This window comes from Carettochelys insculpta, chromosome 7 (assembly GCF_033958435.1).
Source record: "Carettochelys insculpta isolate YL-2023 chromosome 7, ASM3395843v1, whole genome shotgun sequence".
NCBI lineage: Eukaryota > Metazoa > Chordata > Testudines > Carettochelyidae > Carettochelys > Carettochelys insculpta.
In genome coordinates, this window is record NC_134143.1 from 16,454,691 (window position 1) to 16,475,080 (window position 20,390).

General features: G+C 43.8%; 1 protein-coding gene across 1 annotated transcript in view; it reads left to right on the forward strand.

Annotated features, from left to right (window-relative positions):
- The window catches only part of ANXA11 (annexin A11), a 52,822-nt gene that overhangs the window by 20,775 nt on the left and 11,657 nt on the right, over positions 1-20,390 (forward strand). The window contains exons 2-9 of the mRNA XM_075000068.1: positions 8,148-8,208; positions 10,472-10,584; positions 13,044-13,409; positions 13,909-13,996; positions 15,769-15,863; positions 16,333-16,446; positions 17,804-17,894; positions 18,351-18,430. Coding sequence (XP_074856169.1) covers positions 8,157-8,208; positions 10,472-10,584; positions 13,044-13,409; positions 13,909-13,996; positions 15,769-15,863; positions 16,333-16,446; positions 17,804-17,894; positions 18,351-18,430 — 999 coding nt within the window. The 5' untranslated portion in view covers positions 8,148-8,156. The remainder of the gene's footprint in view (positions 1-8,147; positions 8,209-10,471; positions 10,585-13,043; positions 13,410-13,908; positions 13,997-15,768; positions 15,864-16,332; positions 16,447-17,803; positions 17,895-18,350; positions 18,431-20,390) is intronic.

Genomic DNA, 20,390 nt, shown 5'->3' on the forward strand with positions numbered 1-20,390 from the left:
TATGATCAGGAGTTGAGAATAATTTTTCTCCCTCTTCCTTGTAGTGATCTTTTAGATGCTTAAAAGTTATGACCAGGCTGTCTTCTCTTTTCCAGACTAAACAATCCCATTTCTTTCAATCTTCCTTCCTTCCATAGGTCATGTTGTCTGGACCTCTAATTTTTGTTGCTGTTCTCTGGATCTTCTCCAATTTGCCAATATCTTTCCTGAAACATGGTTCCCAGAACTGGATACAATACTGCAGTTGAGACCTAGTCAGGGTGGAGTAGAGTAGAAGAATTACTACTTGTTTCTTCCTTACAACCTTCCTGTTAACACATCCCTGCATGATTGCTTTTTTGAAACCATGTCACATTGTTGCTCCATATTTAGCTTGTGGCCTACGATGATCCTGAGATTCTGCAGTACTCCAGCCTAGATGGTCACTTCCCATTTTGTGTGTGTGTAACTGCTTGTTCCTTCCTAAGTGAAGTACTTTGGGTTAGTCATTATTGAATTTCAGGAAACTGTCCCTTACAGCCTCTTAATTCAGTGACCCCACAGGACTGCTCAGTATTACTTGTTTCATTTTAGCTTATTTGTACAAAAGAGGAAAAATAATAAGAACTTGAGGAACCTAGCACAGCTTATTGATTTTTGTGTATTTTGTAGTCTCCATGTGGCCAACGTGATGGATATGTCACATCTGCATAAAATTTACTCAGTCTGTTTTACCTAGAGATTGTCTGGGATTCTTCATTTGTTCTAATTTTTTAAATGAGAAATTAATAACTTGGTGCATCTTTACCTATTTTCACACCCAAAAAATGGGTATAAGCAAATTTTCTTTAACCTTTTGTCATGTTTTTTTCTTTCCTGCTTTCTTTTTGTTTCTTAGAGTGAAAGGTTAAAAAACACCAAAAGTACCGCAAAAACGTATGGAAAGATAAAACTCGCATGAAACAAATAACTGCTCCTGTGAAACTTATCTAAATAGCCAAATCGTGCCAGGTACTTAGCATGCTCAAGTAGTATCTCCCGATCTGAGGAAGTGGATCTGCCCCACAAAAGCGCATTACCTAATAAATTATTTTGTTAGTCTTTAAAGTGCTACATGACTGCTGGTTGGTTTGTTTCTTTTCGGGGAAGCTGAAGAGGTTCTAGCGTTCTGCAAAAGCGTGTCCTTCTTCGGGAAAGTATTGTAGAGGACTGCCTGAATTTAGGTAGCCTGGGCAAATGTTGGAGGTACACTCAATCAAAGTCAAAGAAATGCAGGTGCATTTGGATGAATGCACAAGGCTCACCTGGCTAATCTCTTAGCTAAAGGGGGCATTGATATCCTTGGTGGTCCCTCTGTCTCTGCCCCTTATACCCCCCCCAAGTAGGTGATTTGCTCCAGGTCATCCCCTCCTAGTGTGGATGGTAAATACTGTACTGTAAAACACAACCCCTCTCCCCTATTGAAACTAGGGAATCCCCATTTTCTTAAATCCTTAACTTTTTGAGACATGGCAAACTCCTGAGGAAAAGGGGCACATTGCAAGCTTGCCGTTGTGACAGCCTTGTTCACCCCAGTAACATTCGGGCTGCTGTGTTTTAAGCTAAGTGAAGTAGTATACCCTCTTTTTAACAATAATACCTAAGTCCTGTTTAGTGCTTTTCTTTGATAGACCTGAATGCACTATACAAAGGTCAGTCCTCTTATGCAAATGGAGACCCTGAAGTACAGAAGGGAAAGTAATCCTCTGATAGTCAATCACCCAGTAAGCCTCTGGTAGAGCCAGGAATAGCACCCCAGTCTCCTGAGTTGTAGTCCAGAATGCTCAGTCTACTAGGTTATACTGTGTGCCCAGCTGGCCTTTGCAGAAACACCTTCTAATTAGGAAGACCCTAAGAGCAGGAGAGGGAAGCTGTGAGAATATGGTAAAGAGGAAGTATGCAGTAGGATTTTGACAGCAGTCTGGATATCTCCAGGTATGTCTGATTATCCGGAAGATCGACCCTCAGGGTTCAATTACGTGCTCCTGGGAGAGATGTGAGAAATTGAACTTTCTGGGGTTGGCAGTTCACCCCTGTACTCCTCAATGTCACAAGGAGTAAGGGAAGTCAATGGGAGATTTTTCTCCATCGGCCTCCCGCTGCGAAGACGGTCAGGTAATTAGATTGCCAAAACCCCTATTCTAGCTACACAATTGTGGTAGTTAGAATTGCCTGTCTACGCTCTACCTGTGTAGTGTAGACCAGGCCTTAGAGAACGGGAGTTGGAGTCATTTTCCAAGCCAGTCTTTTTCATAATTCTGATGGAAAAATCTATTCAAATAGATTTAGTCACAAAACTAGGATCTTAATCTGATCCTTTCTCAAAGTCCCTAGGTATGTTTTGGATATGGGGTTTTAGTGTGTAACACTAAGACGATCTGGTGAAACTGTTTAAATTTTGGTTGCAAGTACTTTTCAAATCTGAAAACTTTGGAGAGACAAAGAAGTTTATTATGTTGACGGGCCCACTTATTACAGCTTCCAGATCTGAATTTGGTGGCTCTTAACATGAGTGTGAGATGCAGCTGATGAATGGTTGTTTTTAATTTAGTGTGGCCCTGCAGCTTAAATATTTTCTCTGTGTGTGAGTGGCAAACTAATTGCCGGCAACAACTGTTCATTTATAAATTCTTTCAGTGAAGCTAGAAATCACCATGTTATAAGTGCTGATGTAGGTAACCAGGGACAGAGGAAAATGTAGGAAATGTGGAAAATGTTTACAGCTTCCCTGAGAATACGAACAGGGCACTTCATGCAGCAGTAATTGAAGGACTGTCGCACTTGTGGCTGTTGTCCTTCTGTATTTGCAACAGGGCCCTCACAACAGTGCCCACACCCGCAGCCCTCCCCACCCTAAATTGAATGCAATGATTCACCAGCATGCCGGGGCCCGAGCTGCTGCTGCCACCATGTGCTTGTCCCACTGTGTGCAGAGTGGGCGGGCGGCACCCGCACGTGTGAGTTGGAGAAGTTGCATGTGGCTCGTAGAACACAAGAACATAAGAATGGCCATCCCTACTGGGTCAGGCCAAAGCTCCATCCAGCCCAGTATCCTGTCTTCCAACAGTGGCCAATACCAGGTGCCCCAGAGGGAATGGACTGAACAGGTAACGATCAAATGATCTCTCTCCTGTCATCCATCTCCAGCTTTTGACAAACAGAGGCTAGGGATGCCATTTCTATCCATCCTGGGTAATAGCCATTAATGGATGTAACCACCATGAATTTACCTAGCTCTTTTTTTGAACCCCGTTGTAGTCCTAGCCTTCACAGCCCCCTCTGGCAAGGAGTTCCACAGGTTGACTGTGCACTGTGTGAAGAACTACTTCCTTTTATTTGTTTTATACCTCCTGCCCATTAATTTCATGGGGTGTCCACTAGTTTTGCTATTATGGGAACAAGTAAATAATTTTTCCTTGTTCACTTTCTCCACACCACTCAAAATGTTATGTACCTCTATCATATGCCCCCTTCTTCTCCTGTTTTCTAAACTGAAAAGTCCTAGTCTCTTTAATCTCTCTTCATATAGGACTCATTCCAAACCCCTAACCATTGTAGTTGCCCCTTTTTTTGAACCTTTTCTAATGTCATGGGGTGAGTGAGGAACATATTGGACACTGCGGTCATACAGCGTACTAGGTTTTGCTCTTTCAGTGCCTCTTTTAAATGTAGCTTGGCTATGTACTGTGCATAAGAAGCTGAATGATGGTTTTGGTCCTGCAGTCAGATTTGTACAGAGAGATCCTAGCAGCAGTGTGCAGCCTCTTTGGCTTTCATGGGTTTTTGTGTGGCTGGGACGCTGTGCTGGTGAGGGTCAGTTTGCAGGATTGGGATCTGAATCTGCACAAATGTCTGCACCTTCTGGAATTCCTCCTGCTCACTCTTCTGGTCTGTGGAGTTGGTTAAATAATTAACTTTAACAACAAGTGCCGAGCAGGGATATTGCCGAGTTCACAGGTACTTTTGCAACTGTAGTGTGTAGGGCTTCTTGTTCCCCAGTCTTACCTGGCAGATGCGAGAACAATTGATTAATTGAAGGAGCCACTCACTTCTTCTGGCTGCAGCAAACAAAGCTGCCACTGAAATATTTGAAAGGGACACGGGATTGGAAATACCCAGGCGTTTTCCAGCCTAGAATAGTGTACAAGGGAAACCCTTGTTTTAGGGAACAGATGTGACTTTCCAATGAAGCAGAACAGGATATCTGGGCAGACGTCCCATCCTGGCTGTAATGGAAGGGAGACAACACTCTGCCTCACTGAACTCCACACCAGGAAAATCCATTCTCACCTATCCAGTTGAATAGAGGTTTTTTCCCCCCTTGTATAATAGCAACAGGAGGGTTATAACTTACTTCTGCGGACTTTGGTCTGCCCAGTTTGTCAGAATCGGTACTGAAATTCCTCCAACTGTGTCTCAAGTTAAATGAACCCCAGCGATTTGAAAGCTAGTCAGACTTAGGTTAAGGTTATGGGCATGTCATGTAAGCACTGTGACCTGGCACTTTCTGTGGCCTTTCCTGAACACGTGGTCCCTTCTTAAAATGTTTTTTTTCTGTGCTGTGTGAAGGATCCCTGCAAACTACAGCAGGAAATGAATCCCAGGATGCAACCCCCCACCATCACCAAACTGCCTCACCCTAAAATGCTGTCACGTGTCCAGTGTGAACAAACAAAAAAAAATAGAGTAATAGGTTTCTTGCTAATCTCTGGGTCACCATAGGAGGTATTGGCAATAAGAGAATGTAGAGTTTTGAGACAGAGCTGTATCTTTTAAGTCATGGATGTCCTTTCCTTTATTACTGCTAATAATGAGCAAGAATAGGGTGGGAAAATATCCTCCCACTCCCCAAGCCACCTGATGCATCCTGCAGTGCAGTGGGAGCCTCAGTCAGGCTCCCTGTCACCTCTGCCCCCACATGCTGCTCAGAGACCAGCTGTGAAGGCCATATGCTTCTGTGAGCACTGTGAACCTGTGGGGAGGGAAAAGTTTGCATGCTGCCCCCACCCCCCGCACAGTCTCGCAGCTCTGCAAAGTACCCTTCCCCCCTGCCCCATGGCTCACAGCATCCAGAGCAGTCCATGGCCCCTCCAGTGGCCTGAGGAGGATATGGAAGCCAGGGAGCCTGGCTGAGGAACCGGCTGGGCAGGACTGCTGGCTGGGAGCAACCCAAGTAAGCACCTCCTGGCTAAAGCCTGCTCTGCCACTCCTGCCCTCACAACCAGCTGCTTCCCTTCTGCAGGCCTGCCCCAGTCCCCTGCACCTCCTTCTGCATGCCTGCCCCAGTTCACCCCTTCCCTGACCCTGCACTCCCTCTGCACTCCTCCTGGTCAGAATCCCCTCCCAGCCCCCTAAGTCCATGCCCCAGATCACAACCTGAGCCCCTGCATGGCCCTGCACCAGGTGTTGCCCCTCCAGGTTGGAAACCTCTCCTGCACCGTACCCCCTCCTGCACTCTATTCTCTTGCCCCAGGTTACAACCTCTTCTTCCACACAAAATCCCTCCCAGTCCCTTACCCCAAGCTCCCTTCTGCACCCAACCTCCATCCCAGATCCCACACCTCCTCCATTAATATCCCGGAAGAGTGTGGCCCTTGACCACTTGCCTGAGTCTTGGAGTGCTCCCACCCCATAAAAATTATCTCCCTTCTTGGAGCAAGAAAGAAAGGAACAAAGATTGGAAAGACCTGGATTTATCAAACTGGCTGCATACTGAAGACTTGAACCTTTTTCATTCTCTGTTAAACCTTACCCCTCAAATAATTCCTCTGAAATAGTTGCAGAGTGTTTCCAAAAGAGACTTCCATTTCATGTATCCAGAAGTGGCTTGACGGAGTATTTCAAGTTCTGAGGAAGGATGATAGTCTGTGATGTGCATTTCAGTAAGCTGTAATGAGAGATCATGCTATAATCCACTCCACGCTCTGCATGGCCAAATGTATGCAGTGCTCCATGGGTGAAGGGCTTCTCTTTGCACAGTAGTTTTATAAAAATAGACTGTGTGTTCTTATCACTTAAAAATAACCTAGAAAACCTAGCAGTGGACATTTGTCAAGCTCAGATTCCTACACTGCTGTCACTATGCCGCTTAATAGAGCCTACACCCAAAGAGATTGAAAACCAGGCTGACTGTATTGAAGTCTGAAACATGCAGTTTAGTTTGCAGTACATGTAGAAGGAAGGACAGAAAAGGGTGAGTGGGTGAATCCCTTAGTATAAGTTTTAGCTTCTCACTGGTTTTTCTTCTTTGTTTTTGAGAGTGTGTATGCCCTGAGGCATCAATCTAGTGGAGTCTGAGTCACTCCAAAAATTAGTTCGGGGGTTGGCAACCAAAATAGCAGGAAGAGCCATTTTTTCCCGGTTTGGTAAAAACGCAATATTTCAAGAGCTACAATGCATATGGATATGAGATGGTCCTTAATAAATATTGTCAAACCATACATTTTGTGCCTGTTTTTAAGAACAGCGCGCACACAGTGATTTGTAATGTGATACGTTTACTCAGGATGTTGACAAACTTCTTATATTTTGGGTGCGTCTACACTAGCCGGCTACTTCAAAGTAGCCGGCACAACGTCGAAATAGCATGCGTCGCATCTACATGTGCTGTGTGCTATTTCGATGTTGAAATCGACGTTAGGCGGCTAGACATCGAAATTGCTGTTCCCATCTGAAGATGGGAATAGTGCCCTACTTCGACATTCAACGTTGAAGTAGGGCATGTGTAGATGATCCGTGTCCCGCTACTTGAAAATAGCGGGGTCCTCCATGGCAGCCATCAGCTGAGGGGTTGAGAGACACTCTGTCCAGCCCCTGCGGGGCTCTATGGTCACTGCGTGCAGCAGCCCTTAGCCCAGGGCTTCTGGCGGCGGCGGCTGCTGCTGCTGCAGCTAGGGGTCCATGCTGCATGCACAGGGTCTGCAAGTGGTTGTCGGCTCTGTGGATCTCGTACTGTGCAGGCTGTGTGTGTCTGGGAGTGGCCCTTTAAGGGAGCGGCTTGGGGCTTTGCTGGCCCCTTATTTCGACGGGGAGTGCTTGTGTGTGTGGACGCTCTGCATTTGTTTCCTGGGGGGCTCCTTTTGATGTTCTCTGTTGCAACTTCGACTTTGAACATCGACGGCACCAGCCCTGGAGGCCGTGTAGACGATACGTGTCGAAGTAGCCTATTTCCATGTTCTTACATCGAAATAGGCTACTTCGATGTAGTGTGCTAGTGTAGATATAGTCATTCTGTTTCCTCACACTTTACGTGTGTCTTTGTGCCACTGTCTGCCTGACTTTGACTCCTGAATCTTCTCTTTCTCTGGAGGATGGTAGGGAGGGTTATCCAATGTTTCTAGATCACATATTGTCTGCTATTTAGATAGGAGATGTTCATTTTTCGGCTTTGAGACTTTCTCACTTTATCCAGAAGAGCTAGTACAATATGGGTTACAGGTGGATTGGAGCAATGCCTATTTAACATGAAACTTAATTACGCCAGACCTGCAAACAGCTTCTTCTGACCACCACCCCCCGCCTGCAACCCACTTTTGAGATCAAAAAGGAAAGTGTGTGAACAAAGCACAGCTATTACTGGCTCCTGCAGGAAGGGTCTTTTTGCAATGCTGTAGCTGTGAACTGTGGCTGTGTGAATGTGGTTTTCCAACATTACTTATTTACACATTAGAACATTGAAATAAGGGATGTTAAACACGACAAACAAAAAACCCAGCATGCAGCATATAGATGTAGCTTTAGGCTACTTACAGAAAGAGAAAATGAGTCTCCTCCACAGCCTTAGCTGGCTGCTGGCTGGCTTTTAGCTCAAACCTTAAAGGCTCCTGCACTAAACTCCAGAGTTCCCAGGTTCAATTCCTCCTGTCAGTATTACACAGGCTCATATTACTTGCTTCTTAAAAAGAAGGGTTCCCACACTGTCACGTACTTTTGATCCAGCGATGGGAAGAGGGGACCTCTGTTCATGTCTGTTTTGGGGATCAGAAAGCACCTGCCCAGCTTACACAATAAGGGTAGTGCAGAGAGATCTGAAGTTTGCGATTTGCCAGCCATCTATGTGATAAAGGTACGTGGTATAGAAAACACACTTTTTAAACAGCTTTGTAAATACTGTTCTCTTCTCATTTCAGATCTCAGCAATGAGTTACCCAGGCTACCCTCCAGCAGGCGGGTATCCCCCAGGAGCTCCAGGTAACTTACCCAAACAACCTTATTTATGGGGGTTGACAGACTCTTTGGTCCTCAGGGCAAGGTGTGTGGGGCAGGGGACTGGCTCCATGCTCCCTGAAGGACTGGGGCTGGGAGCAGCCAGCCCTCAGCACTGCCCATAGCATGCCACACCATGGCCGTTCTGCTCCCAGACAACCCTCAGAGTTTCGCAGAGGGCACTGTGCAGCCCCCTGGTGGCAATTTAAAGGGGCCAGGGCTCCTGCAGTGGGGGTGGTGGCCAGGACCTCTGGGAACACCTGATTTAGAATCGCAGAACACTAGAACTGGAAGGGAAGTCAAGTCCAGTCCCCTGTACTTAAGGCAGGCCCAAGAGCGTGTATGTCATCCCTATGAGAGATTTATCTAACCTGCCCTTAAATGTCTCCAGTGATGGAGATTCTACAACCATCATAGGCAATTTATTCCAGTATTTAACCACCCTGACAGTTAAGAAGTTTTTCCTAATGTCCAAACTTAACCTCCCTTACTGCAATTTAAGCCCATTCCTTCTTATCCTATCCTATCCTCAGAGGCTGAGGAGAATAATTTTTCTCCCTCCTTGTAATGCTCTTTTAGGTACTTGAAAGCTGCTATCATGTCTCCTCTCAGCCTTCTCTTTTACAAACTAAACAAATGCAGTTCTTTTAGTCTTCTTCTCTCATAAGTCGAATTTTCTAGACATTTAGTCACTTTCGTTGCTCTTCTTTGGATCTTCTCCAGTTTCTCCACATCTTTCCTAAAAGGTGGGGCCCAGAACTGGACATGAAGTTCCAGGTGAGGCCCAGTCAACATGAAGCAGCTGCCCCCTTCCCTCTGCTTCTCTCCCGCGCGCCTAACTTCCTTCCATATGTAGGTTTGACCTTATCCAAGTTGAGGTAGAAAAGTGGGGTTTAAATGGCTTCAGGAAATGGGGTTTGGAACACAGAGTCTCTTGTTTCTAGATCTTCTGTTAAAATTCAGGACAGTAGCAAATGAAAGCTCTTATCTCTGGGGGTTACATGGCCACGTATGAAATGAACTGAGCACTTTTTGCCTTGCTCTTAACAGACAGGCAACTTCAGCCAGGTCTATGCTAGGCGTTACAATCTATTGTAGATATGCAGTTCTAGCTATGGCAATTGTGTAGCTAGATTTGACTTACCTGGCCATCCTCACAGAGGGAGGTCGATGGGGAGAAACTATCCCATTGACCCTTCCTCACTACTTGAGAGATCGAGGGGTACAGAGGTTGACTGTTGAGCCCTGATAGTTTGAATTTGTGTGTGCCTACCAGACACACAAAATCGAACCCAGACTGGCCAGGTCGATCTTTCTAATAATGGGTTCAGTAGAAAATAAATTGGTCATGTTCCTGGAGGCCAGGATATTCACATATGACGAGTGATTCTGGGTATTCACTTTGTGCCTTAAAGGAGCCTGATTTTCAGTTGGAAGGAGCTTAGCATTTTCTGTACATTGGGCCCCCTTGAAATCTCAAATTGACCTATGCAAAAACTGATCCACCCAGGGTCCATAGTTGCTTCAAAAAATCTTCGCCTAAATAAGTACGAGGGGTTGGGAGGGGGCAGGGTTGCCCTGATGGCATTGAATTGGGAAAAGAGCTACATACATAGTGGGGATCTATTGTATAATTTGAAGCTGGCAAGCCATGAACATAGGTTATAAAATTATTCTCAATGCACTATTTAACATATAATGTGCTGAAGCAGTGAATACAGCCATATGTGTGTCAAATGCTCCCAGCAGTGCTGGAACTAAAACCTCGCTTGCTGTTTTAGAAAAGTGTTGAAACTTTGATAGTATTTAATAGTGAAGGGATAAAAAGAGATCACTGTGTTACCAGAACTAAGAATGCCCAGCCTATTGGAATACTTGGCCTGCTGAATATCCAGTGTCCACTGCTGCTATCCCAAAATAGATTTTCTTTACACATGAGGACTGAAGCAGCTTCAAGTATATTGCAAAACTACCATGTTTGCTTTTTGTAATAGAAAACGTAATGGTCTGAGGATACGTCACACGTTCTATTGCAGGTATCTAGTGAGGCTTCTTTTGCTCTCACCTTGTTAATACCTTGATAAGGGTGTGAGATCTGCTACTTTGAACCTTGCAGACTTTTTTTTTGTCACCTTGTACAAATAGGCTGTGTTTAATGGATGTTACAGGAGAATAATGCAAGTAATAACAAACTAAGCAGAAAAGTGTTTAGGTTTTGTGGTTCAATGTGACTGTTTGATTATTTCAGGTAGTAATCCCTGGGGTGGCTCAGTCTATCCTCCTGCAAATCCACCTCCAATCGGATTGGAAAATGTTGGCAACTATGCTAATCAATTCAATCCAGAATATATGTCAGGGCTGGTGAGTATATTTCAGTTTAACGTACTGTGAGCATGACCTACTTCAGCCTCACACTGTATTTTTATGACAGCAGTGAGATATTTGTTGGTTCCCAGTTTGTATATTTTTGCTAGGCGCACCCAGGAGTTAGCAAAGCTCCATGTGTTCTTGGGGAAAGTTAAACAAAAAAAGGCTGGGGGAAGGAAGGGAATGGGAAAGAAGAACGTATTGGCTCTGATTTTTAAAAATACTAAGCGTACAGTCATTTCCACTGCAGTTAATATGCACTGCTGGGTGCTTGCCATTTAAGAAAATCAGGCCACTAATTCAGTAGGTATAGAGGCCTAATTTAGGCAGCTTTTTTAAAAAAAAAAAACAAAAAACCAAAAAAAAAAACCTTGGGTGGTTATTATGGCTCTTGCAGTGCAAAAGGGAGGAGGGAAGAACTAATAACGTGTTTTGTCAATAGCTAATTGGTTTGCCCTCAGTCCAATCTCTGCTTTATACCTAACTCTAGAGCCTACCAAATCCATGGATATCCACAGCTCCATTTTGCAGGTATGGCTGGAGATGCAGATACAAATTTTTTACCTAGAGCCATGCACATTTGCAGATATCTGCTTTATATCTGCCGGTATGCACATTCGCAGATGTCTGTGTAGATATCCACGACTCTCTTTTGTGGCTACAGATGTGGATACAAATTTTGCATCTGTACAGGGCTCTATTTAAGTCTTTAGCCAGCTTGTGTGAGCAAGGCAGTGAATGACTGACTTAGCTGAAGATGCACATTGAGATGCTGGCTCATCCCTTATCTCTCTCACCTTTTTTAAAAAGTCAGACTGTCTCCCCTGGTAGCAGTTTAAGGTGAAAATAAGTTGCGTAGGCCTTGAAAAGTACTGAAGTGATTTCTCTCTATTTTATTCTTGTGCTCATAGTTGAAGCAGGAGGGAGGTTGAAACAGTTGACAAATCGCTTTTCACTATATGATGTTGATATATCAAGTGATCACTGTAAATCTTACTTATCACTCCTTGTCTTCAAGGGACATCTGCACATCACTTTCAAAAGATGGACCTGGGGGCTTAAATTCATTACTGTAATAAACACTAAAGACCATGGACTGAGCAGAGCCGCTAGATTTATGGCTGAGTACAAAAATCACCAACGCTTCTCTTTTTTTGGTCCTAAGACTGCAGATATGTCAAGGACCCACTTTATCTTGAATGATCCCTGCGTGGCAGCTATTTAAGCTAAACAATCTGACTTGCACTTTGCTGAGAGGCAGGGAATACCTTTCCCAGACCTATAGAGAGCTCTGTGTGCCTCAAAAGCTTGTGTCTCAAACCAACAGAAGTTGGTTCAGTAAAAGATATTAACTCACCTACTTTGCGTCTCTGTTTATACAACGTGACAGACTTGGGCAAATTGTGGACATTTGCTTCACAAAGTGCACTACTCTGTGTCTATTATGTGGTGGTAGTTGATAGCGGGTTCAAATAAGCAGCACGTTCTCAGTAGTGAAGGCATCAGCATCAGCAGCATGAGACTGAGGGTATGCCTACACAAAGGGGTCGATCTTCACAGGTTTGATTTTGGTGCGCCTGGTAGGAACCCGCTAAATCGAACCCTGAGGGTGCACTGTTGACTGCGAGGGGTAAGGGAAGTTTCTCCTGTCAACTTCCTGCAGTGGGGCCGTGCTGGAAATTTGACCTAAGGTAAGTTGATTCCAGTGACACGTTTCTCGTAGCTGGAGTTGCATAACTTGGGTCAAGTTTCTTTTCTGGTGTAGACCAGCCCTGAGTAGAGTCATGCAAGAGCATAGTACAATCACTGTAGGATGGTTCTGTGAGAGATTCTCCCTCTTGGGAGAGGGCCAAATGTAAGAATCCAAAATCTAGGAGATCCCTCATGGAAGCTAAACACCCAACCTTTAGCTTCTGAAAACATCGACCCAAAATGCCCCCAGGCGTGTTGCAGAGAGTTTTATACGCTATGAGCTGCTAGCACATCTGTCTGCCACATGAAATAGCCCAGGGAGTTGGGGAAATGCATATTATTCACAGTATCTGACAGGAAAACAACCATGCCCAGGAAAGGAATTGACCTGAACCTTCTGTGTTTTTGCATTAATCTGATAACCATGCCACCCTTGCAGCTGAAAAAATGTTACTAGTCTTTGTTGTACAAGCATGTTGACTATAACACTGGAGGCAGTAGTTATGACTGTTTGGGTCTGGTGGCTTGAGTAGAGGAACTTTAGAAAAGAGGGTAGCAGGCGTGTGTAGTGTGGCTTGTTTTCTCTGTGGTTGCTGGTCAGTCTTTTTTTCCTTTGGGAAAGGAGATTTTTCCACACACGAATACGTACTTCCCTCTGCTGGTTGTGGTGGGGTTCTCTACCTCGTTCTTTTTAACATGGCCAGGTACACTATTGAAACTCCATTCTTAATCTGTATTGCTTTAATTGTTTGTCATTGCAGGCTTCTAATTTGTCAGGAACCTTTGGAGGTGCCAATGTACCACAAGGCATGTACCCTCCTGCACCGGGAGGCTTTCCGCCTGTCCCTCCTGGGGGCTTTGGGCAGCCTCCGCCAGGACAGCAAGCCTCTTATGGAATGTACCCCCCACCTGGAGGGAATCCACCACCAGCAGGAATGCCAGCTTATCCAGGGTATCCGAGCAGTCCCATGCCACCTTCTGGGCAGCAGCCAATGACCTACCCTGGGCAGCAGCCTATGCCACACCCTGGGCAACCGTCAATGCCAAGTTATCCACCAGGCCCAGCTGGAAATCCCTCTGTGCCGCCTTATTCAGGATCTGTGATGCCCACAATCACACCTGGAACAGTAAGAGGCATTTCATTGTGTTTTAATTGCCACACATTTACTTTGTATAAACTGGAAGCAAACTAAGCCCAATAAAATCATGGGGAAAAAAGAGGAGGTTTGGTCAGAGAGAGTGGGAACTCCTAGTAAAATAGCAGCAAAATAAATACTGACTGGGTGATGTTAAAGTTCATTTCAGCAAAATATCCAAAAAGAAATTCTTAAGGTGCGTTTTAAACGTCTTTTTAATTTCTGCGGTGCTAACTAAATATTTCAGTTTCATCCAGTCTTAATTAATGAGACACCTAGTTTAGGGACTGTGAGGCATTTTCTTTTCCAAATGTCCATATAATTTGAATATAAAAGTGAATAAAACATTTGAATTCCATTTTAACCTTCTTTGTTTCTTCTCTGTGAGGAGACCTAGGCTGTGACCTGGGACAAGTTAGTCATGATGTGAAATCCAGTTTTCTAGCTAATACAGTAGCTAACAGGAATCCTTTTTATTGGCATGATTTAGTCTGGAAACCGAGGCACAATCACTGATGCGCCAGGGTTTGACCCCTTGCGGGATGCAGAAGTCCTGAGAAAAGCCATGAAAGGGTTTGGTAAGTGCTCCATAGGCTGATTTGTCTGTTGAAAGCAGTATTTCTGTACTACTCCACCACGTCCATTCTTTATTGTTACATGAGTAAATAGTAACAGAGAGTAATGGATTAGTACCAGGGCTATTATTCTTCCTGAAGGAACAAAGCCTTTGTCTGAGGTAACCAAATGGGAGAGACTGCAAGAATAACCAGGCTTATGAGTCTGGTATGTTTCTTTCCATTGCATTTGCAGTTGAGATTGGTGCTGGAATTAACTGGAGAATCATAGCATATAACTGGAATATTTGATTTAATGTCCCATCAGATACACTGGGTACATGGAGCACTAAGGCTACATGTACACAGCAGCCCTATTTTGAAATAAGTTATTCTGGAATAGCAATTGCAAAACAGCTATTTCGAAATACATTTTTTTAACATAGCTGCTCTATTTCGAAATAGCACTTAGCTGTTTTGAAATACATTGTCTGCACACATAATGCCTGTTTCAAAATAACTATTTCAAAATAGGTGTTAAGACAGGGAATAGCACTTGTTTCGAAATAAGCACCATCCCCTGTCTTAAGTGCTATTCCCTGTCTTAACAGCACCTATTTTGAAATAGGGGGTGTTCTTCCTACAATGAGGTTTACAGGAAAGCTTTGAAATGCGCAGCTTCAAGTCAGGCATAACTTGCTTTAATGTGAGTTAAGCACAATTTGAAGCTGCTCTGTGGGCCCCTATCTTCTCCCCAATGGCATGGCAGTTAGCCTGACAGCCACACTGCTGGAGGAAGGCAGGGGGAAGACTTTTAGCTTGCCTAACTGCCCAAGGGGAAGATGGGGGAAGGGGCTTTTAGCGCAGCTGAGGGCAGCTAGGCAAGCTAAAAGTCTTCTCCCTGCCTTACCTTAGCTGTGCGGTTGCCAGCCTGATGACCGCACCACTGGAGGAAGGGAGCGAGAAGCAGCCAGTAAACTGACCTGCCCTGGTGGGCTAGTCAGTTTTGTGGTCCCTCAAGTGGAGGGGAGCCAGGAACCAGGTGGCAGCCTGGTTCCCTCTCCCCACCAATCTGCAAAAATTCAAGTTACGTGAGGGTTGCAAGAACACAACGACTGCATAACTCAAGGGTTAGCTTTACCGATTTTGAAATAATGCACCTGCTATTTTTAATTTATTTCAAAGTAGTGGGTGCGTAATGTAGATGATGACAAATTTTATTTCGAAATAAATTATCTCAGAATAACTTGGCTGTGTGTCCGTAGCCTAAGAGTACAATTCATCTTCTAGTAAAATCAATGGGAGCTCATTTCAGAGGGGTAGCCTTGTTAGTCTGTATCTGCAAAAACAACAAGGAGTCCTGTGGCACCTTGAAGACTAAGGCTAGAGCTACACTGTAGCTGTATCTTGAAATAATGTACGCAATTTGCATTGTGCAAATTGCACAAGTTACTTTGAGGTAACTTATTTTGAACTTGCTGCCATTTGGATGGCATCAAAATTAGACATAAGTGCATGTTTCAATCTTCCTGCTACTCCTTTCCTCACTAGGTAACAGGAACGAAATACTGTGATGTTTCGCCCCAGGATTTCTATTTTGTGATTAAAATGTATCTTGAAATACAAACCACAGTGTAACCATTGCTTGAACTAACTAAATCAATTAGTTTTTAAGCTGCCATGGGACACTTCATTTTTTTTAAAGGGAATTTAGCCACTGGCATTGGGGAAACAGAACAAGACCCTAATAGAATGATAGTTAAAATGTCATAGTTATGCATCTTTGGTGTTTACAGGAACCGATGAACAGGCAATTATAGATTGTCTTGGAAGTCGCTCCAACAAGCAAAGGCAGCAGATCACCCTGTCTTTCAAAACAGCTTACGGAAAGGCAAGTATTTCACAGTAGACTGTAAAGACTCCACCACCACCGGCAGCCAACCTTTTTATCAAAAGGCCAGCCAACCCCAGGGCTGTGGGGGACACTGAGAATTAGCCAATGTTGACATCTGTCACAAAGGAATGCTGTGATTGGTTGGCAGCTACCATGGCCCATACAGGAAGGACTCCACCCTCCTGACTTCCAACCAGTAATCTAGTTTTGTTGGAAAAGAGCTCATCCTTTTTGCTAACTGTCCCTTTCTTTAGTATATTGCATTGGAAGATTTGTTTTTTAAAGATTGTTGCCAGTTGCTGCTATTAGTATTGTTAAGTAGAATACTTTTATCGTGTGTGTGTGCGCGCGCGCTACTTATTCTTGAATGTTCAGAAGTTTCCTTAAGCAGCAACAATCTAGAGCCAATATTTGTCAATGTCTCTCTCATTACGAGCCTCTTTAAAAGTGATTTTTTCCCAATTAGGATTTGATCAAAGATCTTAAATCTGAGCTGTCGGGCAACTTTGAGAAGACCATCTTGGCGATGATGAAGACACCTGTCATGTATGACGTTTATGAAATAAAAGAGTCTATAAAGGTTTGTTTACGGAAATTTGTTAATCGTGGTGCATTTTTAAATTCCTTGCTAAACTTGTCTCCGGAATGTGTCCCTTAAATAATTGTTTATTCCCCAGCTCTCAAGTAGATAATGACAAGGTGCACCTGTCAACTAGATTTGAGGCATAAAACAAAAAACCCAACAGCAACATTGCTCAGAGGATCTGTGTTGCTCAGACTGGGACCTGAGTATTGAACTTGATTTTGCCATTCGCACGTGGTGCAACTGGAGGCAAGTTATTTAGGTCAATATTTTCTACATTGGCTGCTAATTTGAAGAGCTTCCATGCTGGGATGACCAGGTGGAGCCATGATGAGACAACTTATCAGAGGTGCTGAACCTCCACAGTTTCATTTGGGTTGGGATACACAGTATGTTTGAAAATTGGATCCCTAGATATGTCACTTGAGCACCAAAAATTACTGGCCAAAACATTTGGGCGTAACCTCATCCTTGATTGTCCCATATGAGTGAAATGGGTATATATTTTCCTGTCTCACATAGGGCTTCTCCTAGAATACTTAGTTTAAAGTACGCAGTGCGTTATGGAACTTCAGCAGTGTTCTCTCTTAACTTTTTCCACCCGTGAGTGGAATAAATTTTATGTGCAAGAACGCACCACCAATACAATAGAAACACAAGCTGCCAGCTGTGGGCACTCTGCTCATCAACTGGGCAGCATCTGAATTTCTCCTGGGCAGCCACACTTGGCTTACAGGGAACACTGAAATGCAGGGTATTTATTATTACTGAACTTTACCAAACTGTTTTGCAAACTTTGTCCTGAAACATGGTAACTCTTAAACGCTTTTGATCGCGGCGGTGGGGGGCGCGGGGGAACCAAGCTGAAAGAAACATGTAAATTCCTGAATTTTCAAGGTTTACATGGAACTTCAGTTGTATGGTATGTGCACAGTAGTCAGAGGGTTAAAACAACAGTTAATAACGTTAGTTGGCCACAAAAACAGAATTAGATCAGATCAGTGTTTCTCAATTGTTCCTTATAAGAAATGTTAACCATAAAAAATGGCTTTACAAAAATCAGAAATGATGATAAAACCATTTAAAATAATTAATGTCCTTAACACGGCTCTTCTTCTGTTTTCTCAGTTTAAAAATAGAACCTGTTGATGTGTTTTGGAAGTTTTATATTCTAAGCGGCATGTGCACTATTTAGCTGGAATATTTCTTATGTAGAATGACTTCTTAATTGCCTGCTTTTAATTCTTACCTGGAGATAATGAGAGAGTTTCTTGGCTGATTAGAACATTACAGTAGTGGAATGAGTGTCCAAGTTCTGTGTGCATTATTTTTTTTTCTCCTGTTTTGTCTGTAGGGTGCTGGCACAGATGAAGCCTGTCTCATTGAAATCCTGTCTTCTCGCAGTAATGAGCACATTCGAGAAATCAGCAGGGCCTACAAAACAGGTTAGGCTTGACACAGTGATCACCCCTCAGAGCACATTTTCGTAACAGTAATGGAAAAAAATCGGAGGTCTTCACCAGCTGTTGCAGGCCTTAATCATGGAGCTGTGCAGGCTGAACCTCTCTAGTTAGGCATACTTGGGACCTGACTGGTGCTGAACAAGAGACACTGCTTAACAATAAGAGGTCAATATTGTCTAGCGGCATTACCAACACTTCCACTGCATGCTGGGCTCTTAAAAGACATTTGGGGTAAATTACAGCTAAATAACAGCACAGAACACTGAGAGCCAGGACAGGCGGCTGTAAAATAAAGTTTATGGGACCATGGGAAACTTGGCCACACCCATAGTAAGTGGACATCCAGAGTGTCGGACAAGAGAGGTTCAACCTGTAGAAAAGTGGTGGCAGAGCACTTACAAAATGAGCTGATATGCACAATGACTTCCGGTCTTGCAGAATTTAAGAAAACTCTGGAGGACGCTATTCGAAGTGACACATCTGGACACTTCCAGAGGCTTTTAATCTCACTTTCTCAGGTACTTTAATGCTCAAGTAAACCTTTCTTACAACCCACCCTGAAAATAAGTGGGTATAGTGGAAAGAGAGAGGCATATCCTGCTCTTCTTCTGGAATCCCTCATTGACATCAGAGGAACTGTGCCAATTTACAGTTGCAGAGGATCTACTCACTTTTTTTTGTGTTTTAGCCTCTAAAATTGGAAGTGTGGTATTTTAGTAAGGAACTTTTGAATACGATGGCCACAGCCACAGATAGTCTATACTGTGCCATGTGGTAGAAGATGGTGAAAGGATTTCACCAATGCAGGCTGAATTATTTTGGCTATGACAATGAAAGGACTGAAAAGGTTTGAAATTATCATGTAGTCAGACCTCAAGAATCTAAATATTTATTTTTCCCTCTCTCCCCCTTGTTTCTTGCCATATAGGAAAGGGTAATACATGATAGGGAGACACACGTTAATTGTTAAACCACGTTAAAATTCTGTTGAAGGTCTGACATGGGACTCATAAGAGTTCACAGGTCTGGGGACTTAGTTTGGAATCTAATTGTAGGTAACACAGTGCACTGTTTCTCCAGGAATCATGTAACTTGCATCAAAACAGAGGCAAAATGCTTAAACTAAACTTGTCTGGAAAGTAATTTTGTTGTGACAAAGCACACCTGGTGACCTAGATTTTTGTTCAGTTTTGACATCTTGATGCAAAATAGAGCAGGACATTTTTTAAAATTGTTTCCTATTTTTCTACTATTGGTTTCTATTTTCTTTGCCATTATAAAAGGGATGACAATGACTGCAAGTTTCATTCATGCAAAACTTCCAATGAAGTGTGTGTGTGTGTGTGTGTGTGTGTGTGTTTTGCTTGAGTAAAGACTTCAGAGATTGATCCCCAGTTGGGAAAATGGTTGGCTTCGTGCTGCTGGGTCTTAAGAGATGAGTGACAGGAAGGAGGAAAAAAATGTAGAAAATAGGTCACATAATCTTAACTTTAAGTCAAAAACTGAGGCTCTTATATTTTTGTCGCTAATACTGATGTCTTGTAACTGCATAAATAAATCCTCCTGTGTTCCTACTTCATTGTTTTTTAAAATTCCCCATCCCTATATGTAACAGTTCATGACTTACTGTTGGGGCGCCTCCTGCAGGACACTGTGGGAAGTAGCTCTTATTCAACCTTAGAGTGCCCTCTGTTGGCCAATGTCTTGCCTGCTGTCTCCTGTCCTTTTGTCTTGATCTGTTCAGGCCCCGTTGCCCCTTCCTTCACGGTGACCACATCCGGTGCCTACCTTGTTCCCCTGAGGACTACCTTGACCCACTGCCATTCTTCATTTAGCCCCTTCCTTCTGGGGTAAACTCTAGTCTGAAGTGGGCACTTCATCATTGGCAAAGACTTGCTGCCTTACCCTGCCCTGGCTGCTCCTGTGCAGCCATAGTACCTCACTAGGTCTCATCCTGGAGTTTATTCAGGTGTGAGCGCCCCTCGCTCACTTTGCCTTCCTTCAGCACTGCTATCTCCAATGTACCCTTGGCTAGCAGGCACATAAGTCCCTTTCCCTCCAGAGCTAGAGTGAGAGTGAGCTCCTCCTGGCCAGCCATCGTTTTATACAGCCCCGTCAGGCTCTGATTGGCTGCCTCAAGCCCTCTCCATATTTGCTCCCAGCTCCAGCCCTCTCCAAGGACAGTTTTAATACTTTCCGTTCGGGTATGGGGCAACTGGACCATTATACTGCACAAGAATTAGAGCAGGGTTAGCAGAGTGATGAGGTTACTACATGGGGGGGGTCTTCCACTGTCAGCCTTCACCCTAAACCCTGCTTTGCCACCAGCATCTATAATGGTGTAAAGTATATTAAAAAGTGTTTTTAATGTATAAGGAGGGGAGGAGGTGTCTCACTCAGAGACTTGCTATTCACCAGTATTAATGCTTGAGAACAATTATATTAAAGGGATATTCTACTCAGTCATTATATTATAAA